This window comes from Grammomys surdaster, unplaced genomic scaffold (genome assembly GCF_004785775.1).
Source record: "Grammomys surdaster isolate TR1022 unplaced genomic scaffold, NIH_TR_1.0 126133, whole genome shotgun sequence".
NCBI classification, from domain to species: Eukaryota; Metazoa; Chordata; class Mammalia; order Rodentia; family Muridae; genus Grammomys; species Grammomys surdaster.
Genome location: NW_021620941.1, coordinates 4,246,200 through 4,274,153, shown reverse-complemented (window position 1 = coordinate 4,274,153; position 27,954 = coordinate 4,246,200). Strand labels below are relative to the sequence as shown.

The window sequence follows — 27,954 nt, the reverse complement described above, 5'->3', positions numbered from 1 at the left end:
TCACTGAGGCTCCTGGGTGCCTGTTCTGAAATGCCCTTGTCACTGAGTAGAGCTGTTAAATGAATGAGACTCTAAGGGAATACACCTATGAAACCATGTGCTCCATGGTAAAGCTTAGAAAAAGTCCACTGGGTCTATAGAGCCAGTTGAAAGCTGCTCCCTTGCTAGACTCTGTAGAAGCTGTAACGTGTAATAGACCTACTCCCATGCTGTGCTCAAGCGCTGACTGTCCTTGGGAATTATGGTGGCAGAGTGAGGCTTTAATAGCTGAGACACTTTCACATCAGTGTACTGAATCCTTCTTTCCATCTATTTTTGTAGCTTTCCAAGCTGCTGGTAAGTTTTTACACTTTTAAGGGTTGTAGCTATTGGAGCTCTGGGATTTGTGTTGTACTCTGTAGAGTACCGTTCTTGTGGTTACATCTGGTCCTCTGGTGTCTGTTCATCCATCATCAGTCTAATTCCCAGTCACTCCATCCAAGTGTCCTCGTGAGATGTGGCTTTCTCTGTTGTCATTAGTGTGTAGTCCTCATCTCCTCCCTGTTTCATCATCCAGGCAGGTTTTGTACTACCATGTTTGATTTGGGGGGCAGTAGTTGACCACTTCCTTTTAAGGAGTGCTTTTGAAAAATAGAATATTTTCCTGGGCTCAAGGTGTCAAGTGGCCTGGGCAGGGCAGGCTAGCTTGGAGTAAATCCAATACATACTTGGGCTGGTGTCTAGAAGTGCTGGTCTGGAGAACTGGAATAACAAGATGTGCTTCCAGATCTAAATAGACATTGTTCAGGAGGTCATAAAAAGATACATCTGTTGCCACGTGGCTTAAACAATCCCAGAACCAGGAAGAGGAAATAAAGCTGTAGACGAGAGTAAATGGGTTTGGACCAGCAATGATGAGAGCAAGCATTTGTGACTGTATTGTCAGGATCTGTGAGTGAGATCTCTGAGTCCTAGTGCTGGAGCCGCAGCCAGGATCCCCCTCCCTGTAACAGTCCCTGCCTCTCAAATGAAACATTGAGTGCAGAAATCTTGGCCAACTAAACTGTCATGTTTTGTTTCTCTTAGTTTTCTTTCTCCAGTAACTATCCCTGAGACGGTTTCTCACTTACCCTTTGGTTTCCCCAGAATGATGTTATAGCTGCTGTACCCTCACAGTCATCTCTCTTAAGTGTTTCAGCACCCTTTGTTTCTTAACAAAGTCTTAGGGAAAGCCTCCAGCTTTCTCTACCTGGCAAAAATAAAGTTCAGCCTGCCTTTAGACTGGGTTTTAGCAGCCTCATGTTTTGATTAATGACAGCTACCAAATCTTTGTCAACAGAGGAACCACTGCAGCCTTCAGATGTGTTCCTGCTATAGGATAGCCCATACACGTTACCAGTCATAGTTCTGTCCAGGAAGGATAAAGACATGGGTTGTCATTGGTACACAGTTAGATCGAGAGCTGAAATTGACCCCTCTATCTCATACAAAGTGTAAAAAAGTACAGAATTTTGAGGCTTTGCTCCCAGCCTGCTAGTGAGCTGTTGAGAACTGGCTTTTACCCCCCTGCCCCTGACTAGTGCATTTTCCTTTGTGGCCTAAACCTACCTCTGCTGGGCTCCCATAAACCTCATACCACAGCAACACACAGCCTGTGGTGGCTTTCTGTCCGTGCCAGTGCTTACTTGTTCCTTACCTTCCCTGTATTCCCTCCCTCCTAAGCATCCTTTTTACCTTAAGGACAAGCCTGGTAAGAACTGCCTCTGAACAGTGGTTTGGTATTTTCAGAGCAAGCACCAGAAGCACCAAGCCTTTGAGGCAGAACTGCACGCCAATGCTGACCGAATCCGTGGAGTAATTGACATGGGCAACTCCCTCATTGAGCGTGGGGCCTGTGCTGGCAGTGAGGATGCTGTCAAGGTATGGTTCAGGGGTCGTACTGACTACAGAAAGAATAATAGCACACTACTGTCCACTGCACCACACCTGATACTACTTAAGACCTACAGTCTCTGGAACTCAAGAACACAGTTCCTCTGATTGTTTTCACGTCCTTTTTGATTGTCTTTGATTTGGGTCTTAGGAATGGGCCCTTGAGAGATTTTCCTATCCCAAGAGACCCTCCATCTCTTTTTAAGGCCCGCCTGGCTGCCCTTGCAGACCAATGGCAGTTCCTGGTGCAAAAATCAGCTGAGAAGAGCCAGAAGCTAAAAGAGGCCAATAAGCAGCAGAACTTCAACACTGGGATCAAAGACTTTGACTTCTGGCTCTCTGAGGTAACGTGAGGTGGTTCTTGCTCCCTATGATCAGAGAATTTCTAGGCATTCGGGTAATGAATGGTTCAGTCAGCCAGCCCATATTTTAAAAGGGGAACTGCTTCAGAGTCTTGAACAGAAGTCCACATGGTGAGATAGGTTCAGATTGCTACTAGGAATTGCTAAAGCAGTGAGTAGAGAGGTTTAGAGTGGAAAATGATTTCGGAAGATGCTGGATAACAAACAGACCTCATCCTCACAGGAGTATGTAGAAGAAGATTGGGCAGGGAGAGGTAGGCAGTTCCAGGAGACTGCACTATTTGTTCTATTAGAACAAAAAAGGAAGGAGCGGAAGGGGGCCAGAGTCAAGGCATGTGTAGGAAACTAGCAAGCAGAGGCTCTAAAGAGGGTGATTTTAAAGACCACCACTCTGAACATTTTAGAATCTCCAGTCTGTATGTGTCTCCTGAATTGTTGTAGGTTTGTGTTTTATATCGAGTTCACAGTGTCATTTTTCATTTGTATGTATGGAGGAGTGTTATCCTGGGTCACTAAAATACTCCCCAAGCATTTGAGTATGGGGGAGTCCAAAGACTCTTACCATGATTTAAGCATTCCCATCTGGCTGCCACTAAGGGGTTCCTAGAGTGCAGATTGCAGTGTGCATCTTAGTATACTACTCGTCTGTGTTCCTTGTACTAGGAGTTGATCGCTGTTGGTTGCTGTGCTCTTTGCCCTGGCGTTCAAGAGAAGGCTTGGGGCTGGGCCTCCATCCCTACTCTGAACAGCCTCCTGAGTCATTTTGGATCTAGCTTAGTGTGCAGAACAGAAGGTGACTCCTTGGGGCACATCTTTAACCCCAGAAGAAGAACCAGCCAAACAGTCAGGGTGGTGGTGGCCCACGCCTTTAATCCCAGCACTCACGAGGCAAAGACAGGTGGATCTCTGAGTTCAAGGCTAGTCTGGTTTACAGAGTGAGTTCTGGGACAGCTAGGGCTACACAGAGAAACCCTGTCTTGGAAAAATAAAAAATTTTTTTAAAAAATTGAAGAACAAAAAATGATGTCATGATTGATTAGAAAGGTCTGGAGCAGCACCTGGCCACCCTGGGTTCTCCAGAACACTTTGTGTGCATCCTGTCTAACAGTTCTCTTTTGTGTTGCCAATTGCAGGTGGAGGCTCTCCTAGCATCTGAAGATTATGGCAAAGACTTGGCTTCTGTGAACAACTTACTGAAAAAGCATCAACTGCTAGAGGCAGACATATCAGCCCACGAGGTCAGCAGGGTGACAGATGGTGGGGGGCTAATTAGAAAGAACCCCAAGAGTATCCCTGGGTCTTCAAGAGACCTAGAGTTAAAGGAAGCAGAGTGATACCTGCACCCGAGGCAGCAGTTTGTAAATAGGATGGGTTCTTGATTGTTCTCAGCGTAGGTTTATACAGGTCTTAACTATAAATACTCATCATTGTGAAGATTTAGGTGATGGGGGCACCTAGAGATGTAGCTTAGTGGTACAGTAGAGTGCTGAAATTAAAAGTATACACAGTCACGTCCAGCTCTTTATTTTTGAAGTAGGCTCTCAATATATAGCTTTCTCTACCTCAGACTTACTGTAATTTTCTGCTTCTGCCTCCCAAATGCTGAGGTTACAACATTTACATCACATCTTTGGCTTTAAATAATTCAAGTATTAGTTCCATAGTATAAGCAGCGTTTCTGTGAATGGTGATAGTTTTCCTAAACCGTAATGAGCAAAAAGGACAACATTGGTTACATGTATACAGATCTCTTAATGGGTATCTTACAGAAGTCTGGAGTTAAACTTGTGAGTTTGCTTGGTTATGTGTGATATGTATCATGGGCACACAGCTCGGCTGAAGGAAGCGTCAGAAAATGGGGAACAGTTTTCCTCTGCTTTATGCCAGCACCTGTAATGGTAACAGTTTGGTAACTGTTCCTTGCCAAGTAGAATCAGTTTTTCATACTGAACTATGTCAAAACTGTCTTTTTGTCCTCGGTCTATCCTAAGCTTAGAATGGGTCATACCCACTTGTGAATCAGTCGTGTCTGGCTCACTTATGAAATGGAAATACTGGTACTCTGAGTTGCACATGTTGGTTCTAAGTATTTTGACACATTTCATGTATGAAAACAAAACCTCATACCTTGCTAGTTTTATTAGAAAAAACTCTGGAATACCAGATAAGATTTTTCCAAAATTTAAATTTTCTTCCAAAAGTTTGAATTTTATCATTAACAATTGACTTCCGTTCCTGACAAGTGACAGACTCACTTCATTGTTTTTGAGGGGCAGGGTGGGCATAGTTGAAACTGAGTCTCCCACTGAAGCATAGTGTGTCCTGGAACTCAACATGTAGCCCAGGCTGACTGGACAGCTGGCCTCCCAGGTGCCAGGATTACAGGCTGAGTCCCCACAGGCAGCTCACTTTGTGACTCTTGAAGACTCAGGGCTGAATGGGCATAGTTTTCCTGAGTTCTTTAAAAGTAAAGTGTGGGTTTTTAAAAACTACTAGTTGCAGGGTTGGGGGTGTGGATTATGTGCAGTCAGAGGGTAACTTGAAGGAGTCAATTCCCTTCTACCACAGTTGAACTAACTTTGTTATGGCATACACCTTTAGTCCTAGCACTCAGGGGACAGGAAAGTGGATCTCCTGAGGCCAGGCCTGCTTGGTGGGACCTATCTCACAAACAAAACGAAAATAACTAACTTTTGCTGCTTTTCAGAGTTTCCCGTGAGACTAGTAGTAAAGTGTACTTACTCTACACAAGACTCTCTAGCGTCAGAATATGAAAGGATAAAGAAATAAAGGCCAGTGCTAAGCAAAATTGATGGCAGTAAAAAGTGGGTTCTGGCAGTTGGGAGCAGGGGTAACTAGATCTCTGTGAGCTCAGGGTCAGGTCAGCCTGGTCTACAGAGCAAGCGAAACCCTGCCTCAAAAACCAAAAAAAAACCAAAAGTGGGATTTTACTGTAGCCACTGCACTACATTCTCTGTCCTGCACCTTCCCATAATCAGTGCTATGTCCCATGATGACAGGGACTAAGTCTTAGTGTCAGTATGAGAGTAGTTTGCTCGTACAGAACTAGAATGGTCCACACCTCACACCCTGATTTATGAGGCTGCACGGCCCAGTAAGGAATTAGTGGTTGCTGTTTTCAAGGACCTGGTTTCTGAGCCCTCTCTCGTGTCCCCACTGCAGGACCGTCTAAAGGACCTGAACAGCCAGGCTAGCAGCCTGATGACAAGCAGTGCCTTTGACACCTCCCAAGTGAGAGAGAAACGGGACGCCATCAATGGACGCTTCCAGAAGATCAAGAGCATGGCAACCTCCCGAAGAGCAAAGCTGAGCGAGTCCCACCGCCTGCACCAGTTCTTCCGAGACATGGATGACGAGGAGTCCTGGATCAAGTGTGTGCCCTGTGCTTACATTTTTCACTGTCTCATGGGGCTGCCTGGAGAGGTGGGAGTGACAGGGAAATGTGATGTGGGGACATAGTTTAGGAACCTTGCCAGGCTCCCCACGTCTTCTGCTGCACAGAAGAGTGGTCATAAGCATCCTGTCACAGGAATCCCTACCTTAGGCGTCCCTAGGAAAGTTGTTGTTTTTTTGAGACAGGCTCTCTATGTAGTCCTGGGGCTCACTATGTAAGCCAGCCTCCTTCCCACATGCTGGACATATATCACTACTGGCTTTTTTTTTCCCCTCCCCATACCCTTAAAATTTCACCTTTTTCTACAGAGCAAGTTCCAGGACATCCAAAGCTACACAGTGAAACCTTATCTTAAAAACCAAAAATTCAGACTTTTTTTTTCTTTTCAAATAGTATGTCCATGTAAACAAGCCATTTTCTTTTTATTGGCTTGCTTTTTGTTTTAGGGTTTATTTGTTTTAGGGTTATCTCAGGCTATTTGCTTGTTTTAGGGTTAACCCAAGCTAGCCTCAATTTCACTACATAGCTCAATATTACCTTGAAACCCTAGAACTCTCGCTTCCACCTTGTAAGTCTGGGGTTATGGGTAGGAAGTATGCCTGACCTAAGTTAGTCACTTTAAAGAAAATCTCCTCCATTAAAACCTTTTTGAAGAATTAAATGAATTGGGGCTGGAAAGATGGCTCTGGGTTGGATTCTCAGCACACACATGGAGGCTCACAGCCATCCATAACCCCAGTTCCAGAGGATTCAACACCCTCTTCTGACCTCTTTGCACCAAGCATACATATGCATACATGAAGGCAAAGCATTCATACATATAAAATAGATGACTCTAAAAAACATTTTCTAACTTAAAAAGTATTATACAAGTAAACATCTTTTTTGTTTGGTTGATTGGTTTTGGTTTTTTTTGAGACAAAGTTTCTCTTTGTAGCCCTGACTGTCCTAGAACTCACTCTGTAGACCAGGCGGGCCTTGAACTCAGAAATCTTCCTGCCTCTGCCTCCCAAGTCCTGGGATTAAAAGCGTGCTCTTTCCATGTACACCTGGATTAAGGAAACACCTTTCTATGTTTTTCTATATGTGACTCACAAGTATGTGGAGTTAATAACTCCAGTGGTCCCCCTCTCCTCAGGGTGCCCCTCTCCTCAGGGCAGGGCCTGTCGTCTGTAGGCCCATTTTATTTATACAAATGACCCTTGTTCGTTGACAAATGTGCATGAGAAAACCAATGCTTCTGTTTCCAATAAATGGGTAGAGGTTTTTATAAAGAAAATGGTGGTGGTTGGAGGATGCCGAGAGTTAATGGCTAAACTAACACAGCCCATGACATGAGCTGCTATAAGCTGACCACTCATTGCTCTTCAGGGAGAAGAAGTTGTTAGTAAGCTCTGAGGACTATGGTAGAGACCTCACTGGTGTTCAGAATCTGAGGAAGAAACACAAGAGGCTAGAAGCCGAACTGGCTGCACACGAACCAGCCATTCAGGTGAGGGGTTGAGGGGTTGCCTTATGCAGAGAGAAGAGGGCCATGGGAAAGGGGCCAAGTATAGGCAAAGTCCTCTGATTTTATGATCTGTGGTCTTATAGTCATGATACCTCAGCCCTAGCCATACAGAAGCAATTCTGGTTTGTTTTTTTGTTTTTTTGAGATGGGGTTTCACTGTGTAACATTGGCTGGTGTGAAAAACCTTATGCAGGATGACCTCAAACTCAGAGATTGCCTGTTTCTGCCTCCCAAGTGCTGCATTAAAGCTATATGCCACCACTCATAACCTGAAGAGAGACTTGTGAATGTGACACTGACTTCCAGCAATGTGAGCCACAGGCTCCTAGAACTAAGCACTTGGTAGCCCTGCTGATGTTGACTCCATTCTCACTTGCTAGGGTGTCCTGGACACTGGGAAGAAGCTGTCTGATGACAACACCATCGGGCAGGAGGAGATTCAGCAGCGACTTGCACAGTTCGTGGAGCACTGGAAGGAACTGAAGCAGCTAGCAGCTGCACGGTGAGCACTCAGACAGGGAGCTCTTGAGACAGACAGAAAACCGGGCCTTCTTGCCAGCCCTTCCTTTGGTATAAAGTATTAGCTTGCACCAGAGCCACCTTTTGCAGTCAATTCTGAGTTTGTCATGTCCTATGCGTCCAAAGCCAGCAATTAATTCCAGGTCTTCCTCTCTGAAAGCACTATCTGCCTTTTGTCTCTTAGGAGGCTAAGCCATGTTTGCACAGACATATTCATGGATATTTTATAATATTTTATCCAAAGGAGACCTTTTTTGTGTGTTTTGTTTTGTTTTGTTTTGTTTGTGCTGGGGATTGAACCTAATATCTCAAACACACTAGTCAAAGGACAGTACTACCAAACTATAACATTCCAGCCCCACTTCATGGATATTAACTACTTACTAATGATTTCCCCTCCCCCATTCCATAACCAGCGGCCAGCGGCTAGAGGAGTCCTTGGAGTATCAGCAGTTTGTAGCCAACGTGGAAGAGGAGGAGGCTTGGATCAATGAGAAGATGACTCTGGTGGCCAGTGAAGATTATGGAGACACTCTTGCTGCCATCCAGGTCAGGAAAGCTAAGCGAGTGCATGGACTGTTCCCAATACAGCCCACGGTGGAGAGTCCTCACTCTTCCAGGAACAACCTTTACTCCAGGCTGTTTCCACATCACCACCTCCCTCTGTGTGTGCTCTCTTCTCTGGCATTCTGTCTGCATGCCTATCTGTCTAAATTGACCTTTTTTTGATGACATAATCTTACTGGTAAGAGATACTGCAAAATATCCCTAAATGACCTTTTCACGTGTTCATGGCCCCTAAAGTTAAACTCATCCGGTAGCCACTTCCAGTTGGTTAACAGTTGCTGTGTGACAACTTGCATTGGTAGTCATGTAACTTTCCACTGATTGCAGGATAAAACTAACTGAGCTGAAAAAACCCTCAGTTGGCCACAGTCAGACTGGCAGCTGGGACAGCTTGTTGAGCACACACAGGGCTTCACTCTGCTATAGGCTAGATCAGCTTCCTCCACTTTGTTCAGAGAGGCAAAGGCAAAAACCAGAAGGTATTAAATTAAAGGCATTGCACTGTTTTCAGAGCTGTCCCCAAGGTAGCCCAGTTGGTATAGGACAGGCACATCACTATGGTCACACATTTCTGGTTTCCACCTAGCAGGTATGGAAGCAGTTTGCATTGCCCTGAGTCACCCTACTCACAGTGAGCAGTACATGGATCAGGATACAATTTGGTGGCCTCCTTCAGGGTGTGGATGAGGTCCCTAGAAGCAGCAAGGGGCTGGATACTGTTGTCTAGCCATTAGGGAACGAGGCAAAAGACTGGCTTTCCTATGGGTATACTTAAAAGGTGATCACTTTGTTGGGGGCTCACTTCAAGCTGTCTGTCCAACCTAGACCAGATTGTTTTGCAGACTTTCAAACTGCCTGAGCTGCAGCGTCCTTGTGCCACATGAAGCTGCTTCCTATGCAGCCTGCACCTCTCTAACTCCCTGGCACCCCATGCTAGTGGTGCTCCGCCTAGAGTAGAGAGCAGGAGGGCAGGAGTGCCACTCTCTACCTGAGACTCAGCGCATTCACATAGTGGGCTCAATGGCTGACCCCCTTCTTTGTTCCAGGGTTTACTGAAGAAACACGAAGCTTTTGAGACAGACTTCACTGTCCACAAGGATCGGGTGAATGATGTCTGTACTAATGGACAAGACCTCATTAAGAAGGTGAGCCTGGATCCACAAGAAACTTGTTCTCCCCCAGGACAGTACACCAGGCTGAGGGCTTACCAGAGACGCTCAGCAGGCCTGTCTCATGTTTTATACAGACTTGCTTTTGAATTGGCACGCTCCACATTAGGCAAAGCTTTCGGCCTTAAGTAGTGAGGAAGGACATCTTGTTAGTACTTTTCTGACAGTAGAACTTTTCAGAATGTTACTATTCTTGCATTTTGGTTTTGTGTATTTTTTTTTTAGTTGTTTTTGTTTTATGTGTGTAGTTTTACCTTCACGTATGCTTGTACACCACATTCAATCAGTGCCCATGGATGTCAGAAAAGTGTGTTGCATCCCCTGTGACTGGAGTTACATACAAGTGGTTGTGAGCCACCGTGTCGGTGCTGGGAATTGAACCTTGGACCTTTGGAAGAGGAGCCAATGCTCTTAATTACTGAATAACCTCTCCACCTTTCTTTAATTTTAGTATGTGTCTGTGCACTACATGTGTGCACTGCCCACAGAGGCCCCAAGAGAGCATCAGAGCTCCCAGAACTGATATTATAAGCCGTTGTGAGTTATGGACCCCCCCCAGTCCCCTTTTCCCTCATTTCTGCGTGATAAAGATCACTATAGAGATAATAGAAAACGAAATAATCAAGTAGAAACCACCCATAGTAACATGAGAGTACATTCCTACAGTAGGTTCAAGCCTAACCTGGGCTGCCTAAGCCCACGCAGAATTGGCTATTCTAGACCTTTTTTTTTTTTTTGGTTTTTCGAGACAGGGTTTCTCTGTGTAGCCCTGGCTGTCCTGGAACTCACTCTGTAGACCAGGCTGGCCTCAAACTCAGAAATCTGCCTGCATCTGCCTCCCAAGTGCTGGGATTAAAGACGTGCGCCACCACTGCCTGGCACTATTCTAGACTTTTATTTTGGCTTGAAAGGGTCTTTTATAGACCAGGCTGGCCTCCAACTTGTTCAGTAGCCAAGAATGACCCAGAACTCCTGAGAGTCTTGTCACCCCTCCTGACTCATTTAGATTTTAATGTCTGGCCTTCCCCTCTGAACTGTGTAGAGTTAAACATGAAATGTCTGCTTAGTAGGATTGCATAGCTCTGTAGGTTATACAAAACCTGTTGTAGTAGAAGCAGTTTAGTTTACTGATGACTCTTTTCCAGAGGGGGGGAAAAAAAAAACAGAAAAACAAAACAAGGTTTGGTACTTTGAGAGCAGTGGAGGAGAGTCCAGGCCTCCCCACCCGCAGCTCCCAGCCAGGGCTGTACTGTGAATCTGCAGCCTGCCAGCAGCCACCTCAGCCCTCAAGCCCTCCCTGTCTGAGACAGCACAAGTGTGTGCTCATGTGCTCCCATCACAAAGCTTCAGCTTAGTGTAATAGGAGAGTTGAGATTAGGGCGAGGCTGGTGCCCTAAGTGGTAGATGCTTTGCCTAGCATCTGTGTAGCAAAAATTCTTAGGTGTTCAGGCTTGTTCCACAGAGAGCTTTTCTCCTGGTCTTGATTACCACAGAAAACATGAAACTGGAGTCCAACGTGGACTCAGGATTCCTGGCCAAGAAAAGTGAGAAGCTTCTTTAGATCCGAGGTTTCTGAGTTGTAAATGTTCTTTGCTTTGTCCTGGACAAACTTTCCTTTCTGTATCCCACGTGTCTTTCTTCTGTCTCATATGTATTTCTAAGTGCAGTTTGACTGGAACTGAAACGTAAGTATTCAGGCTTCACTGTCTTCAGTGTCCACGGTATCCAAACACTTCCAGAACTGTTGTCTTTATTGCACAAGGGTTGGAGCTGCTCCTTGACTATATAGTGTTTTAATATTTAAGAGGTAATTTTTTCCTTTTAAAGACACTAATAGCAAAGCGGTGGTAGTACACACCTTTAATCCCAGCTCTTAAGAGGCAGAGGCAGGAAAAAAAAAAAAAAAAGAGGCAGAGTCAGGATGATCTCTGTGAGGCCAACCTGGTCTACAGAACAAGTTCTAGGACACCCAGAGCTACACAAAGAAACTCTGTCTTGAAAAAATAATAAAGAGGTCTGGAGAGATGGCTCAGCCATTAAGAGCACTGGCTGCTCTTCCAGAGGTCCTGAGTTCAATTCCCAGCAACCACATGGTGGCTCACTGCCATCTGTGATGCGATCTGATGCCCTCTTCTGGTGTGTCTGAAGACAGCGACAGTGTGCTCACATACATAAACAAATCTTTAAAATAATAACAGCAACAATAATAATACAGCAGTGATAACACTGTACCCATGCTGTCTACCCTTTCTCGTGCTCTCTGCAGCACTGATTCTTGGAATTAGATTGCTATTCCCAGGTCTTTACCCTGAGATTTTTCACTCAGTATCATCCTTAGGAAGCCTCACCTAACACCAGACAGGAAGCAGATAACCCACATGAAAGAAATTGAGCGTTTGTCTGGGAACCTGCAGATAGGGGACTGCAGCTGGAGGAAAAACTAACTTGTGCTTCTTTTCCTGGCCTAGAACAATCACCATGAGGAGAACATCTCTTCAAAGATGAAGGCTCTGAATGGGAAGGTGTCTGATCTGGAAAAAGCAGCAGCCCAGAGGAAAGCAAAGCTAGATGAGAACTCGGCCTTCCTTCAGTTCAACTGGAAGGCTGATGTGGTAGAGTCCTGGATTGGTGAGTGGCTTCAACAAAACCCAAACTCTCCTAGGCTAAAAAGATGACAGAGCACACAGTTGGATTTGTGCTATAGAGAAGAAGCTGGTAGGACATAGGCTCAGAGAGTACAGCAGGACAGACCTAGTTGCTAAGTAATAAGAGACATCCAGAAGTCAGAGTGGCCACAGCAGTGCCAACACCCAACTAGCATGAAGGTTCACCAAACAAGGGCCTGTAATCTTTGACATGAGCAATACAAAGACCCAAGTACTAGTAGACTCACCAAAGGGTCAGGTCACATGAGAACTGCTCACCAGCTGCCCTGGCCAAAGTGAACTAGATTCTGGTATCAGAGTCCAGGTGAAGCAGGATGGCGGGTGAGGGAGCAGGCAGCTATGTGAGCTCAAGGAAGCTGCCAGTAACTTGGGAATTACTGCGTGAACAGGCCTCCATTCTGGGGCTTGTTTTCTTTGTCCATCTGCCATTCTGTGAGGGCCAGGACAGTTTACATGCTTTGTTTTGCAGGTGAAAAGGAGAACAGCTTGAAAACAGATGACTATGGCCGAGATCTGTCTTCTGTCCAAACTCTGCTCACTAAGCAGGTCAGTTGGCCTTTGTGTATATGTGGCCATGGTCAGACAATTATGAACAGGTCAGTCCTGGGCCCCAGAGCTTCCAGAGGGTAGAATGGGTGTAGAACCATGCATATGTGCAGTAGCATGATGAGCCGGCAGGGCTCAGACACAAGGTGCCTGGGAGTCACTAAGAGTAAACTCAAAGTGTTTACATGGGAGCGACTGGTCTGCTCAGAGCCACACATGGCCTTGCCCAGAGCTTAAATGCTGGAACTAGAATTTATTTATGGCCAGAGATGAGACCATTGCCACAGTCTGGGGTCTAAGGCAACCAGGAACATTGGCATGTGTGCTGAATACTAGTTGGAGGTGGAGCTCTACGTCAGCCACCAGTGGGCATCTCCTGCTGTCTGAGCTCGAGCACACCTGGGCTCTTTGTAGTCCCTGCAATTGGCTTGTGACTGTCTTTGCAGGAGACGTTTGACGCTGGCCTCCAGGCCTTCCAGCAGGAGGGCATTGCCAACATCACTGCCCTCAAAGACCAGCTGCTAGCTGCCAAGCACATTCAATCTAAGGCCATCGAGGCCCGACATGCCTCCCTCATGAAGAGATGGACTCAGCTGTTGGCCAACTCAGCTTCCCGGAAGAAGAAATTACTGGAGGCCCAGAGTCATTTCCGTAAGGTAAGGGTAAGATTCAGCTGGCCCAGTGGAATGGTCAGTAGACCCATGGGCCTTGCTGTGCCATCCTCCTGTAAGGAAGAGGCAAGCTCAGCCGAGGCACATGGAGCCCTTGAACTTGTCCTGGTGAATTTATCCTCTGACCCTCCTGGGACAAGCACAGCTTGTGCTGAGGAACAGCGGGCAGAAGACAAACTGGGACAATTTGAGATGGGGCAGAGAGAGCCAGACCCTCCAGCATGCCCTGCTCTGATTGCCAGAAACGGCCTCATCCACATACATACCCACCATTGACATTTTGCCCTCTACTTCTAGGTAGAAGACCTCTTCCTGACCTTTGCCAAAAAGGCATCGGCTTTCAACAGCTGGTTTGAGAATGCAGAAGAGGACCTCACAGACCCAGTGCGCTGCAACTCTCTGGAAGAAATCAAAGCCCTTCGAGAGGCTCATGACGCCTTCCGCTCATCCCTCAGTTCTGCACAGGCTGACTTTAACCAGCTAGCCGAGCTGGACCGCCAAATTAAGAGTTTCCGGGTAGCTTCCAACCCCTATACCTGGTTCACAATGGAGGCCCTGGAAGAGACCTGGAGAAACCTGCAGAAGATCATTAAGGTGCACCTGGCTAGGCAAGCCGCTTAACCTGTGCTCCCTGCCTCTGGGCTGTTTCTTGTTGGGCTAGCTTCCGGAGGACTTCCTGCCCCTCTTCTTTAAGTCCCACTGCCCTTTCCCAGGGTAGAGCCATGTTTATCATGAGCCCATCTGAGGCCAGATGACAGGAACCAACAGAAGGTAGCAGCACCTGCCTCCCTTTTATTTACCTCAGGAACGAGAACTGGAGCTGCAGAAGGAGCAGCGGCGGCAGGAGGAGAATGACAAGCTGCGCCAGGAGTTTGCCCAGCACGCCAATGCATTCCACCAGTGGATCCAGGAAACAAGGTGCCTGTCTCTGGGGCTAGCCAGGGAACATGCTGCTCCCTTGCAGCCGGATGCCAGGCCTTCAGCTCTGGGGCACAGGAAGCTTGTTTGAAACCTGGTCCCTAAGCCAGGTACAGTTGGCAGCTATAATCCCACAGTGCAGGAGGATGGCCATGACTGCCTGGTTTATACATATTTGTGCCATTTGAGGATATAGGAAAACCCTATTTCCCCAGAAAAAAATGGGGTGGTAGACTAAGACTGTCATGGTCTGATTGGGTTCCAGAGCAAATGTGGGCTCTGCATGGTTCATTTCCCCCAAAGACAGGGTTGGCAACTGTCCTGAGTAAGGTAGAACTAACTGCGCGAGGCTCAGTCACACCTGGTGCACTGGCTCAGGGGTGCTAATTAGAAGAGTGCTAATGTTGTGTCTTTTCTTCTCTCTCCTGCACCGTCCTGATTGCTGCTGGATGTGGATCCTGCCACGGCACCTGGACACTTGCATCTCCATAGAACCTACCTCCTCGACGGGTTAATATTGCCTTCTTTTCCGGGCTCGTGGTGTGGTGTCTTGTGTGCTTGTTCCTTTGTCCCTTGTCCCCAGTGGCCTGGCTTGCAAAAGATCCCAGGATGGGCCTCCTGCCCACCTTGTCCATGCCCATTGTCCCTCCTAGAAGGACCCATAGTGTTTCGGGGGGTGGGGGGGGTGGGGTCACTTCCCCTCTTTCAAGGTAGGGACTGTAGCTGTGTTAGGAAGCCAGTGTCAAATCTGAGAACCCTGTCTGTGCCTGGTCACCAGAACTGGATTGCACTTCCCTCTTTGCCTGTTTTCCCACGGTGACCAAATAATTGGCATTACGCTCCAGAGGTCAGTGGGCAGGCATATGAAGCTGCATGGTTATGCTAGGAGCTTAGACTGAGGACAACATCCAGTTGAGGGAAGCTCCGCAGCCCTCTTAGGACTAAGGTAGTCCTGTCTTCACCCTAGGGAAGGTAATCAGAATTGTTTACCCTAGAAAAAGGCAAATGTCCAGCATTATGATGTTACAGAGACAGGGCTTGGAGGAGCCGCGGGAGGAGCAGGGCTGTCTCCCAATCCCAGTAGGAGCCTGCACGAAGGCCGTCCCTATCTATTCATGCTAACTAGTCCAGATGAAGAGGCTTAACTAGAACCTATGAGGTTCTGCAGAGGGGAAAGTCAGGCATGTAAAGGGGTAGTGACCACAGAAACCTGTCCAAACCATTCAGGCTGTAGGAGGCTTTACAAGGCGGGAAGGACTGCAGCATCTGGCTTGCCTACCCTATGCTGTCTGCTGCTCTTGGTCTTGTTTCTGTCCAGTGCCATGCTTCCTCACCTGTGGCTCCTCCCAAGCCTTGTCCCCACCTAGCCCAACACCCCTGGTTGAGCTGCCCCTGGTTCCCACCCAGTGCCAGGCTGGCAGCTGTGGCACGTGTCTGTCTCGATATGCTCTTGCCCCGCCTCTCTTTGGTGTATTCATTTGGTTTCTTCTCTTTGAATAGCATAGCATATCGTCGGGTCATTCGTGTCTGTCAGTATGAAGTTGGGGATGATCTGTCTGGAAGGTTCTTCTCCTCTTATTCTCTTCTTCCCTCACTGTGGTTTTACCAATGCACTCTGGACTCCCAGGCGTCTCTGCTTTCTAACCCACACCCTAGCCACTTGGGAGAAGGGCCTGTCCCCCTCTGCCACACTGGCCCTGCCTTCTGCCCCAGTCCCTGGGCTTCCTTTTCCTGGGGGACGGGGCGTGCCTGTGAGTCTCCTCTGCTGCTGGGGTAGGAGGAAGCCTGGTGCCTTGCCTTGCTGAAGCACTTTGAACTTGGGGATTTTAGAGGTTTTCCTGACTCGCTCAGGTCACAAGGGTAGGTTTGGGTAGGCATGGGTGCAGAGACCGGGCTGTGTGCACTGTGTGAACTTGTCCCTGCACGTGACCCATGACCCTGCTCGTGTGTTGTCCTCGTTCACTGGGAACTTCTTTGTGCTCACACTCACATCTTATATGGAGCAGGCTCCCCCCAAGGGCTGGTTCCTCAGAAAATGGCCTTCAAAAGGAAGCCTACCCTGGCCGTGTCTAGATACTGGAACCCAAATTCAGAGTTCCATCATAGCTGTTCTATGGAACCAGCTTGCCAGCACACCCACCTATCTTACTGGCCCTGGTTTCTCTTCCCCTCAGTAGCCTAAGAGCACTGAAGCAGGGCTAAGGGGACTGTCAATCTCTTCACTGTCCTCACAGCCCCAAGATAGCTTCCTATCTGTTGGGTTCTTGGCCTCCTGTGGCTGCAAAAAAAGGGGGCTAGTTAGGCCTGAAGCTGCTTTGTTCTTATGGGGAACAAATTCAGTTCCTGGGTGACCTTTAAGAGCTGAGAAACCCTGGCCCATGTGTCTCTGAAACAGATGGGACCACCTGCTCTTTCTAGGTAGGGCCTGTTAGAGAGAGGTGGCCAACACCAGATAGGCTGTTTCCTCAATGAAAAGGATTTCAGGCTGTGGGCACTTTTTACCAGGATGAGTTAAATATGGGTTGCAGAAATGAACCTTCCAGTTCACTGTGCTTCTGTTGTCTTTAGGTCCTGCATGGTCGAAGAGTCAGGAACTCTGGAATCTCAGCTTGAAGCTACCAAAGTAAGTGCCCCAAAGGGCTTTAGCCACCCCAGAGGCCCCAGCCTGGCAGGCACTCAGACTAGAGCCGGCTAGGCCCCTTTCCCTTAACTTACCATCTCTGCTGGCTGCTGTAACTGCACCCTATGCGGAGAGCCCTGGCACACACTGCATCCTTATTTCTTGGCACCTCTGTCACCTTTCTTTCCTTGACTCTCTGCACCCTGCACGACCTCAGCTGGGTTCAGGGGCAGCACAGTTTCCTGAGGTATGGGGTTCCATACTCCCACTACTCTTGTCTCACTCGATAGCGCAAACACCAGGAGATTCGAGCCATGAGAAGTCAGCTGAAGAAAATTGAGGACCTGGGAGCTGCCATGGAGGAAGCCCTCATCCTGGACAACAAGTACACAGAGCACAGCACTGTGGGCCTGGCCCAGCAGTGGGACCAGTTAGACCAGCTGGGCATGCGCATGCAGCACAACCTGGAGCAGCAGATCCAGGCCAGGTACCAGGGTGTGGACCAGAGTTGGGGGCCCAGCAGGGGCCAGCCTAGAGTGCCCTTGTTAACAAGGGACTGGTACAGGAAGGGAAACAAGCCACTTTGGCATGGAGTGCCTACTCCCTACTTTTGTTCTTCTTTTAGGAACACAACAGGAGTGACTGAAGAGGCCCTCAAGGAATTCAGCATGATGTTTAAGTGAGTATGTCCCAGGTACCCTGGTTGAGGGTAACTGGGTGACAGGGACCATGTGTTGAACCCTGGTCTCTGTGCTACAGACACTTTGACAAGGACAAGTCTGGCCGGCTGAACCATCAGGAGTTCAAATCCTGTCTCCGTTCCCTGGGCTACGACCTGCCAATGGTTGAGGAAGGAGAGCCTGATCCTGAGTTTGAGGCAATTCTGGACACTGTTGATCCCAACAGGTAATCTAAAGGTGTAGTGACCGATGGACAGTCCTACCCTCCCTCTGCCTCCCTTGCTCATTGTACCTGCCTCCCATAGGGATGGTCATGTCTCCCTGCAAGAATACATGGCTTTCATGATCAGCCGCGAAACGGAGAATGTCAAGTCCAGTGAAGAGATCGAGAGTGCTTTCCGGGCCCTCAGCTCTGAAGGCAAGCCTTATGTGACCAAGGAGGAGCTCTACCAGGTAAGACTTGGGAAAGGTAAGACTTCTTGGGCAAGCTGATGCTGAAGGGTGCACTACATAGACTTAGACTCAGAACCTGGAAGAACTGGCCTGGTGCAACTCCTTACCAGTGGGCACTTGAGGTCAGCACTGGTTGATCTGACTGTGCCATCTCTCCTCCAGAACCTGACCCGGGAACAAGCTGACTATTGTGTCTCCCACATGAAGCCCTATGTGGACGGCAAGGGCCGCGAACTTCCAACCGCCTTCGACTACGTCGAGTTCACCCGTTCACTCTTCGTGAATTAATCAAGCCTCTTGGCTTGTAGGCAAGCCTGACCTACGCCAGTCGCCTGCTGTCTGTCACCTTTGCTGCATGTCACTTCCTCTGCTTTCAAGAATATTCCAGACAGTGTCACTTTCCAGTGTCACCATATGCCTGCTTAGCTTAGGGTAAGACTTAGTAGAAGATGGTGCTTCAGTAAACGGCTTCCAGTCACAATCACCATGTTGTTGTGGGCCCCAGACCCTGTTGAGCCAGCTGCCCTCATTCCCACTTAAATCAAAGCAGCTGGCTCATCTCCCTCGATCTCTTCCCAAATCCTGTTTTCATGTAAAAGACAAAATAAAGGACTCAATTCTCCCCTACAGGCTTGGTTCCTCTTTATCTAGCTTAGCACACAGCCATCCAAAGGGGACACCCCACCCTGCCCCTGGTGGCTCTCAGGTAGCAATTTCTGCCTCCAGCTGGTCCAGGTCCTCTGCCTCCCGGGGTCCTTGTTCTGTGAAGGCTGTGCTCAGCTGCCACACTTTGACCGTGCCCTTAGCATCACCGGCCGCTAAGAGCTGCGTCTGCTGGCTATTAAATTCAAGACAGTAGACAGGACTTCCATCCTGGGTTTGTGTTATGGAAATTGTGGGTTTCTGTGAGCTTTTCTGGAGGTCGAACAGTTGTATATCACCTGCAGGGAGAAAGGTTCAGAAAATACAGAAACTACAGCTGAGAGGCTATGCCAACTTTCCCCATGCATCTCATGGTGAGCACCAGTGGCCTGAATAAAAGCCGTCTTCACTGCATGACTTCTGCACTTAAGACAGGTTGTATTGGGGCTGGAGAGGTGGCTCAGCAGTTAAGAGCACTGACTGCTTTTCCAAACGTCCTGAGTTCAATTCCCAGCAACCACATGGTGGCTCACAACCATCTCTAATGGGATCCAATGTCCTCTTCTGGTGTGTCTGAAGAGAGTGACAGTGTACTCATATACATAAAATAAATAATAGAAATTAAAAAAGAAAAAAGGCAGGTTGTATAGCTCATGCCTACCTACCTTCCCCAGAAGCAGCAGCAAAAACCAAGGGGCGCACAGGGGACCAGCGCACAGCAAACAGGTACTTGTGAGAGAGCTGCAGTGAGGTGAGGGGTTGCGCCTGCAGCATGGAGTACAGGTGGACATGGCCATCAGTCCCAGCACTCAGGAAGAGATTCCTAGACCATGCAAAAAGAAAGGCCTGCATGGTGCTATCTGCCCATGGAAAGTTCCCTTGGTCTAAGAAAGGGACAAGCCCTGGGACCAACCACCAAATTGCAAAGAATCACAATGCTGGTGTTTAAAAGCTTGGGGCAGGGCGGCCTTCCCTGTGCCTAGTGGCAAGCACAGGCTGGTGCCCTTACCTGTGAAAAGGGGAACAGCTCACAGAATACACAGGGCCACCATGGGGAGAGAAGGTGAACTGCACCGGGGCCCTAAGAGGCACAGAACTGGGCATCCGAGTGAGAGCAGCTGCCTCTGCTGCCAGGGAACACTTGAGGGGGAAGCCACCTTCTGTGCCCAGAACGAAAAGGCTGGAGTCAAAGCTGGAGAAGGCCACTGATGTCACCCCCACCTCAGTCTCTCCACGGGGTGGCTGTGGAAAAGTACAATCAATGATAAGTCCTGACTGCCAGAGGGAAAAACACAGTGGGTCCCCACAGCCCAGGTGCTCACCTTCTTCAGCTTGGTGCTCCGAGGTAGCTGCTGCACAGCAAGGGCAAAGCCTTTGGAGAGCCACAGCTGACCAGCCCCACTGCCTCTCCAGAGCAGCACCCTCCCATCTGTGGCCACACTCAGGACCTGGAAGCGGTGGCTGTGCCGGGGTTCAGGCAACCATAGCACCTGAGAAGCAGGACAGAGGCGGCATCCCCAGTATCAGCCTCACCCTCTGAGCTGTTGCTTGTAAGGGTAAAGAATTCTAGGGGAAATCTCCGAGCCAGAAGCTTCTGAAGTCCTTCCCCCAGGCCACTATGCCAGCACCCAAGAAAGAAGGCTCAGGCCACCTGTGTAGGAAGCTGAGGACGAACACTATGCCCTAGAGGGCAATTCATGGGAGAGCTAACTCAGACTGGAGCTCCAAGAATGCCCAGGCAGCTGTCCAACCTCCCTAGTAACCAACTCTGGAGCAGCTGCTGCCATACCCTACCACCAACACCACCACCCCTGCCAAGGGAGTGGGAAGTAGCCTCCTGACCTGATACACTGGGTCCGTGTGAGTGTCATCCGTCAGACCTGTACGCCAGAGCAGCGGGTCCTCGGGCCGGCTCGTGTCCCACACCAGCACCTCACCACTGTATAGACCCCCTATGAGGATGAACAGGGTCTGAATAGCCTGGCCACACCAGCCTGCCATCCCATGTAGCCAGGACAAAGAAAATCCTAATTCCTGGGCCTCCAACTCAGTCCCTTCTTACTACAGCCTAAGGACCATCCCCACAGAAAGCTGAGGCGCATGCCTAGAAACCTACCTGTCCAGCAGGCACATCTGCTGTTAGCACTGAGAACAGCCTAACTCTTCATCCCATTTTTTCTCATCCTTCCTCTTGTACAGCCAGACTCAGCCCCTTCCAAACAACAACTTCCTCCACACTCCACACCCCTCACAGGTTCACACAGGCAAATTATGGCCCAGCTATAGATAACCCAGGAACCAGGGCAACCTCTGTCTCCCAAGTGGCCTGCCCTGGTCAGAAGCTGACAGTCCAGTAAAAGGCTTCCTTGAGAAGAGAGCCTTGGGAAGAGAGGAGGCTGGGAGGGCCAGACACTCACCTGCAATGTGGGAGGGCTGTGTGGGATGAAAGGCCAGGCACATGACAGCACTGGGCACCTCCACCACTACTGACGGCTGCTGGGGGTTCAGGCCTTGGCGGTCCAGGTTCCAGGTACACACATAGGACTTGAGTGTACTCCAGTCCCCGTCATCTAGTCTGCATGGGGAGGGGACATGCCTGAGTGACCTCTGCGGCTCTAATCACCTCCTCTATCTCTGCCCCACTAACCACCCCCCAAATTAGCCTGAGTCTCCTTCACACCCAAACTGTACTATGGGTATGTGTCATAGGTTCCCCTGTGGCACTCAAAAGGGCACCATGTTCTCTAAAAAAGAGTCCCTAAGCCAAGCATGATGTCACTGTAGGTGGGCTGTCTTCGTGCCCTGGGTGTTCCAGAAAATTGTAGACACATGCAGATCCTGCCCTTGACCTGGGGGATAGCTGACTATGTGCAAAAGACACCTGTAATTTCAGCACTTAGAAAGCTGAGATAAAGAGACCAATGCCATTGTGAGCTACACAGTGAGACCCCTCCCCCCATGGTAGGGAAAAGGGTCCCCAGCCTCCAAGAGTGTGTCCACGCATGGTGATTGGAGACCACAGAACATCCAGTGACAGAAACCGGAATAAGGACTGGTGACCAAGGTGAACTCAACCCAGGGCTCGCTGCCATGTAGGAAGACAGGCCTTGAGGCACGGGCTGTCAGCACCTCCCTCTGCTCTCTACCTAACTCTTAACCCTGCTGCTGTGAAACAGAAGTCTCAACCAGTCTTCAGCTTTCCATTACTTCCCAACCACCCCAGCTGTCACTCACCGACCATAGGCACAGGCCAGCACAGAGCCTGTGGCGTTCCAGGAAATGCCGGTGACATGCAGACCTTGCCCTTGGGCTAGGGGGTAGACCAGAGTGTGCAGACAGGACACCTGCAGAGACAGGCCATTCCTAGCCCTAAGCACTAACTCCATCTAGAAAGTAGTTCTCAACCTGTGGGTCACAACCCTTTCACAGAGGTCACCTAAGATCATTGGGAAGCACAGATAATCTACATTATGAATCTTAACAATAGTAAAATTACAGTTATGAAATAGCAACAAAAATAATTGTATGGATGAGGTCACCACATGAAGAACAGTATTAAAGGGCCACAGCATTAGGAAAGTTGGGAACCACAGGACTAGTAGGTAGCATCCTGGCAGCATAGGAAAATCACACCCAGGCCCAGGCAGCCCAAGGCCTAAAAGCTGCCCACTCCCGCTGGGCAGCCCAGAGGAGACTATAGAGACTACTTTGGGCATGAGGTTCATCCCTATAATCCCAGTCCCAGCACTTGGAGGCTGAGGCAGGAGGATCCTCATGAGTTCTAGGCCAAGCTGAACAGTAAGTACCAAGCTGACCAAGGCTGCTTAACAAGACCTTGTGTCAACCTCTTCCCTCAAAGGCAGAAAATACACAGCCTTTGTGTGCTTCCAGGACACTTCCAGAACCTTGGACGGTAGTCCAAAGAACACAGCTGAGCAGGCACCAAGCTTACTTACACATGGGGAAAAGGCTGGAAGATAATGGCTGCACTAAACATTAGACACCACTGGCCTACACACCACAAAAGGCCACCATGCCAATTTTATTATGGACTCTTACACATCAGGGGGAGAGAAGCGTTTCAGTGGCTCAGTATATAGCCCAGGCTAACCACAAACTTATGGCAAGCCTGCTTCCACCTCATGGTGCTGGGGTTACAGGTATGTGCCAACATGTCTGGCTCCACTCCTTGTTCCCCAAAATCAAGCCTTGGGAGTCTTTCTCAACAGGTGAGAGCTCCAATGGACCCTAGAGGGAGAGGGAGAGCAGCAGAGAATCAAAATTCTATGTAAACCTCCACACCTCCTGATTTCATGATTGGCTCAAGACAAGAGCCTGCTCTACACCAAGCCTTCAGAAACACATGCCCATTGGCAGGGAGGTGCGAAGCTGTGGAAATGCTGGTGAGCTCCCAAAGGCCAGAGAGCAGCAGCCCCATTCACAGACACAGAGTCACAAGGAATACAGGCCCACCAGTGTGCTGATGCCTGCCTGCAACCCAGTCCTCAAGGCTGAGGCAGGTAGAGTACCGTCCATGAGGTTAGCCTGGGCCACATAGGTAAGTAAATCTCTGAGTTTGAGGCCAACCTGGTCTGGGTAATGAGTTCCAGGCTAGCCAGAGCTACATAGTAAGATACTATTCTTTTGTTTTGCCATTTGTTTGTTTGTTTGTAAAAGGCACTCTGCTTTGAAGAAACCCACTGCAACCTGTCTTTGGAACATTCACCTTGCTAAATAAATTTTTACTTAAACTATCAACAATAAGTAAACTAAAACATAAAAGTAACATAACAGTGAAGCAAAGCAGACCTGGTGTTGATGGTGTGATCTCCGGAGGCAGAGGCAGAGGGGTCTCTGCAAGTTCGACGGTAGCCTGGACCACACAATGTGTTCTAGCCAGCCAGAGATACACAGTAAGACCCTATTTCAAAATAAAAAAAAGCAAACATAGATAGAGGTTAAGCACATGTACTGCTCTTTAAGAGGACCTAAGTTCAAAACCCAGCACCCACATCAGGCAACCAAAAACAGCCTGTAACTCTGATTTTTTTTGTTTTTGTTTTTTTGTTTTTTTACCATCGCCCGGCTATGTAACTCTGATTCTAAGAGATGGTACCCTTAACCAGGTCACACACGCCTTTAATCCCAGCACTTGGGAGGCAGAGGCAGGCGGATTTCTGAGTTCTAGGCCAGCCTGGTCTACAGAGTGAGTTCCAGGACAGCCAGGGCTACACAGAGAAACCCTGTCTCGAAAAACCAAAGGAAAAAAAAAAAAGAAAAACAAAGACAAAAAAAAAAAACAACAACAACAACAAAAAGACAGACACCCTTATACCCTTTCTGATCTCCATACTTACATGTACAGACCCTCAGACAGACAGACACACAGAAATTAAAGTCACAGTGGCATTGGTGGCACACGTATTTAATCTTAGCATTGGGAAGCAGGGGCAGGCAGATCTCTGAGTTCCAGGACCACACATAAACCCAGTCTCAAAAACAAAACAAAACAAAACAAAAAGCCCGTACCCTAGAGCTAAGGTAGTGTACTCAGTGACTGTCACACTAACAAGATGAATGACAAGAACAGTAAATATTCTTTGTCATCTTGTGGACCTTTTAAAAATGGCTGGGTTTTTTTTGTTTGTTGTTTGTTTAATTGATTAGTTTTGTTTTGTTTTGTTTTTTAATTTTTGGGTTTCTTTTAGCCGCATCAAGTCTGGAATAACAAACGGATACTACCATGCCAGGCACATAACATGCTCTTGATTTTTAATTCCTGAGTTCAATCCTCAGCATTGGATAATCAGGTGTGGTGTTGTCTGCCTACCACCTCAGTACTCGGTGGGGAAAGGCAGCAGTCAGAAGTTCGAGGTCATAGGCACGAAGGCAAGCAGGTCTACCTATAGGGCTGGGGCGGGACTTGGTGACAGAGTACGTATTCACCATGCATATGCCCTGCCTTCAATCTGCAGCACCAAAATCAATGTTAAATGATCTCTACAATACACTGGAGAAGTAGAGGTGACTTGAGGCCCACTGTGAAACAAGGCTGACGCTTCAGCTGTCAACTAAGCTGAACACTCAGGTCCACAAGGGACAGCTTGGAGCTGTGCCTCAAAGGCGGAAATGCCAAGACAGGCTGGTGCCTTTAACACACAGTCCAGGGTTCAGGTTCCAGCTCAGATAACTCAGAGCTGTGCAGACCTGGGCAAGGCACTGTGCCTCCACAAGCCTCGTCTATAAAGTAAAGATAATAGGGCTACAGTTGCCCTGAGAGAAGAGACCACAGCAGGTCATACCTAGGATGGTGCCAGGCTAATGGCAGGCTGCCCTGGCAACAACCCCTGACCTCTTCAGCCATTGATTTTGTTACAATGATGGGCTTCCCCCAAGAGGGCCACCTCTTCCCAGGGTGATACACGCTCTGCACCTCATATACTGGCTGGTGCTGGTACTACTGTCCCTAGGGTGGGGCAGCTCTAAAAGAGACCTCAGAGCCTCGGAGAGCACCACCCCAAGACAGCAGCCCGGGTCTTACCGTCTGCTGCTGCTCCATCCAGTTCACCTCATAACCGTCGAAGGCGTGGCTCTGCCAGTTGTTGTTCAGCTCCCGGGTGACCATCGCCTCCACCCTCCGGAGAAAGGCTGCAAGTCTGAGGGTGTCGTACTGGGAAACAGGAGCCACAGTCGCTGGCTCCTCAGGAGCCTCTGTCTGCACCTGGGCATTTGCATGTGTCCGGGCCTGGACAGACGCCTCAGCTGTGGCAACGCCCGCTGTCTGACAACTTTTCTAGAAGGAGATTAAAACCAGGGTCATGGACCAGTAAAATGGCCCAGTGGGTAAAGGTGCTTGTCACCAAGTCCAATGACCTGAGTTCAATTCCTAAAACCAAGATAGTAAAGAAAACTGACTCCTGAAGTTTGTCTCAGACTTAGATGTATCTGTGCAAACACACACAGTTGGGGGACTGTTTCCTGGATAGACGGCTTCATGGTTTAAAGAGCATAGACTGCGTCGTCTATGTGGGGGCGCACACCTTTAACCCCAGCATTTGGGAGGCAGAAGCAGACTGATTTCTATGAGTTTGAAGCCAGCTTGGTCTACTGTCCAGCTTGTTCTCTGTTGCCATGATAACACACTAACCAAAATCAACTTGGGGAGAAAAGAGTTTATTTGGCTTACAGTTAGATTTCATCATCAAAGGAAGTGAGTGCAGGAACTGACCGACTCAGAGACCACAGAGGAGCACTGCTCACTGACTTGCTCTCTATGACTTGCTCAGCCCCTACCTTTCTTCTACAGCCCAGGATCACCTGTGGAAACGGCCCCACCCACGCTGGGCTGGCCCCTCTCACAGCAATCATTAATCAAGAAAATGCCAATGTGTCCCCCTCTTTACAAATGACCCTAGCTTGTGTCAAGCTGACAAACAAACAAGCCTTAACCAGGACAAGCTCTTTCTTTCAGACAGGGATTCACGACAAGCCAGTGGGGACAAAGGGCAACCACCATTCTGATAGCTTCCCTCTTCCCTGCCAGCTAAGCACGGGGCCCCTGGTAGAAGCCACAGGCACCCTTGAGATCATCTTGTCTACCAAAAGAGGCTCTTGGGAAAGAGGCCCAGACCACTGCCATCCACCAAGGATCTGCACATGAAGCCCCTGTAGGACCACAAGCCCTGGAACTTGGGCAGAGTGTCAGACACGGTCCCTAGCAGCCAGCTCTCCGTATTATCAAGTTCATACTTGCTCAAAATTCCTAGGTGGCAAACCAGGTGTTTCCTCCAACACAGGGTCTCATCTCACCATTTCTACATGGTATTTGGGGAGCAGATGTGTACACACACACACACACACACACACACACACACACACACACAGATCCTGATGCATAAACGGAGGAGACAGGGGCTGAAGAGATGGCTCAACGGTTAAGAGCACTGACTGCTCTTCCAGAGGTTCTGAGTTCAATTCCCAGCAACCACATGGTGGCTCACAATCATCTGTGATGGGATCTGATGCCCTCTTCTGGTGTGTCTGAAGACAGCTACAGTGTACTCATATACATTAAATAAATAAATAAATAAATAAATAAATCTTTAAAACAAAACAGAGGAGACAAAAGATGAAGACTCATGCTGGGCAGTGGTGGCACACGCCTTTAATCCCAGCACTTGGGAGGCAGAGGCAGGCAGATCTCTGAGTTTGAGGACAGCCTAGTCTACACAGTGAGTTCCAGGACAGCCAGAGCTACACAGAGAAACCCTGTCTCGAAAAACAAAAACAAAACAATCAAACAAACAAAAAAGATGAAGACTCCAGTGCAGAGGTGTGTGGCCCGGGCAGGGCCTGAATAGAAAAGGCCTTGCCAGTCCCTTCAGGCTCAAGTGGGGGTTCTCCAATCAGAAGCCACAGTGTGGAGACTGCTGGATCCAGTCCTACAGCGAGCAAAGGGACAAAGCAAAGCCTCAGGTAGAGGCAGGCTGGTGCCAAACAACACAGGCAGGTGGCTCCTACCTGTGGTCTCGGAGCTTGGATGGCTCCTCTAGGCCCCACACATGTGCACCCATACTCAAAACCATGCACACAGATAGCCACAAAATAATAACAATGGTAGATTCCAATTTCTGCCTCTCAACCAGACGCCTTTTCCATGTGGAGGTCTTGAGGCACACCACAAGGGTCCGCCATGAGCTGCCTAGGTGACATCTGCTACTTACTGACAAGGTTAAGCCAACACAGGGACTGGTACAACAGGGTAGTCAGCTCATTCTAAAGCAGCGGTTCTCAACCTGTGGGTCTGGACACCTTTGGGGGCCACATACGAGATATCCAGCATATCAAATATTTATGTTATATTTCACAACAGTAACAAAATTATAGTTGTGAAGCAGCAATGAACTAATTCTATGGTTGAGGGTCACCACACGTGAGGAAGGTTGAGAAGCACTGGTCGGAAGGGATCTCTGGGCTGGTCCAACTCACTGAGCAGTCCTGGAACTTGGCTTCATAGAGGAAGCAGCTGCCTACCTAGCAAGGAGAGCAGCCCAGGACAAACTGTGAGAGCACCAGCCTGCCACACAATCTGACCATAGGCAAGTCAAGCTGTGCTAGAGCTAGACCTAGGACAAGCCAGGGGTCAACGGCATTAACAGAGGTGGAGAGAGCCAAAGTCTCTCAGTGGCCAGGGAGCTGTGGACAACATGGTGTGGGGGGATGTGTCTAATTCAAGGACTCAGGAGCCAGAAGCTAAAACAGGGGCAGGAAGAGCAGGCCAGGCTGCTGCAGGACACTGAGAGCTA

At 48.7% G+C, this 27,954-nt stretch overlaps 2 protein-coding genes across 5 annotated transcripts in view; one reads left to right on the top strand and one right to left on the bottom strand.

Annotated features, from left to right (window-relative positions):
• Sptan1 (spectrin alpha, non-erythrocytic 1) overlaps positions 1 to 18,634 on the top strand; it is a 67,943-nt gene extending 49,309 nt beyond the window's left edge. For 2 of the 4 annotated variants that reach the window (XM_028756877.1, XM_028756874.1), the window contains 21 exons: positions 322 to 336; positions 1,768 to 1,899; positions 2,118 to 2,255; positions 3,407 to 3,511; positions 5,457 to 5,665; positions 7,060 to 7,180; positions 7,579 to 7,700; positions 8,134 to 8,266; positions 9,331 to 9,429; positions 11,922 to 12,081; positions 12,589 to 12,665; positions 13,112 to 13,321; positions 13,634 to 13,930; positions 14,142 to 14,254; positions 14,747 to 14,764; positions 16,823 to 16,877; positions 17,165 to 17,361; positions 17,500 to 17,553; positions 17,634 to 17,780; positions 17,860 to 18,007; positions 18,170 to 18,634. In XM_028756877.1, the coding sequence (XP_028612710.1) occupies positions 322 to 336; positions 1,768 to 1,899; positions 2,118 to 2,255; positions 3,407 to 3,511; positions 5,457 to 5,665; positions 7,060 to 7,180; positions 7,579 to 7,700; positions 8,134 to 8,266; positions 9,331 to 9,429; positions 11,922 to 12,081; positions 12,589 to 12,665; positions 13,112 to 13,321; positions 13,634 to 13,930; positions 14,142 to 14,254; positions 14,747 to 14,764; positions 16,823 to 16,877; positions 17,165 to 17,361; positions 17,500 to 17,553; positions 17,634 to 17,780; positions 17,860 to 18,007; positions 18,170 to 18,295 (2,676 nt within the window). In that variant the 3' untranslated portion in view covers positions 18,296 to 18,634. The remainder of the gene's footprint in view (positions 1 to 321; positions 337 to 1,767; positions 1,900 to 2,117; positions 2,256 to 3,406; positions 3,512 to 5,456; positions 5,666 to 7,059; positions 7,181 to 7,578; positions 7,701 to 8,133; positions 8,267 to 9,330; positions 9,430 to 11,921; positions 12,082 to 12,588; positions 12,666 to 13,111; positions 13,322 to 13,633; positions 13,931 to 14,141; positions 14,255 to 14,746; positions 14,765 to 16,822; positions 16,878 to 17,164; positions 17,362 to 17,499; positions 17,554 to 17,633; positions 17,781 to 17,859; positions 18,008 to 18,169) is intronic. The other 2 variants (XM_028756876.1, XM_028756878.1) reach the window with 2 other exon arrangements.
• The window catches only part of Wdr34 (WD repeat domain 34), a 15,988-nt gene continuing 6,666 nt past the window's right edge, over positions 18,633 to 27,954 (bottom strand). The window contains exons 2-9 of the mRNA XM_028756879.1: positions 25,191 to 25,442; positions 21,884 to 21,993; positions 21,067 to 21,224; positions 20,492 to 20,601; positions 19,972 to 20,139; positions 19,659 to 19,891; positions 19,315 to 19,472; positions 18,633 to 18,948 (exon numbers count right to left, since the gene is read on the bottom strand). Of these exons, the coding sequence (XP_028612712.1) occupies positions 18,710 to 18,948; positions 19,315 to 19,472; positions 19,659 to 19,891; positions 19,972 to 20,139; positions 20,492 to 20,601; positions 21,067 to 21,224; positions 21,884 to 21,993; positions 25,191 to 25,442 (1,428 nt within the window). The 3' untranslated portion in view covers positions 18,633 to 18,709. The remainder of the gene's footprint in view (positions 18,949 to 19,314; positions 19,473 to 19,658; positions 19,892 to 19,971; positions 20,140 to 20,491; positions 20,602 to 21,066; positions 21,225 to 21,883; positions 21,994 to 25,190; positions 25,443 to 27,954) is intronic.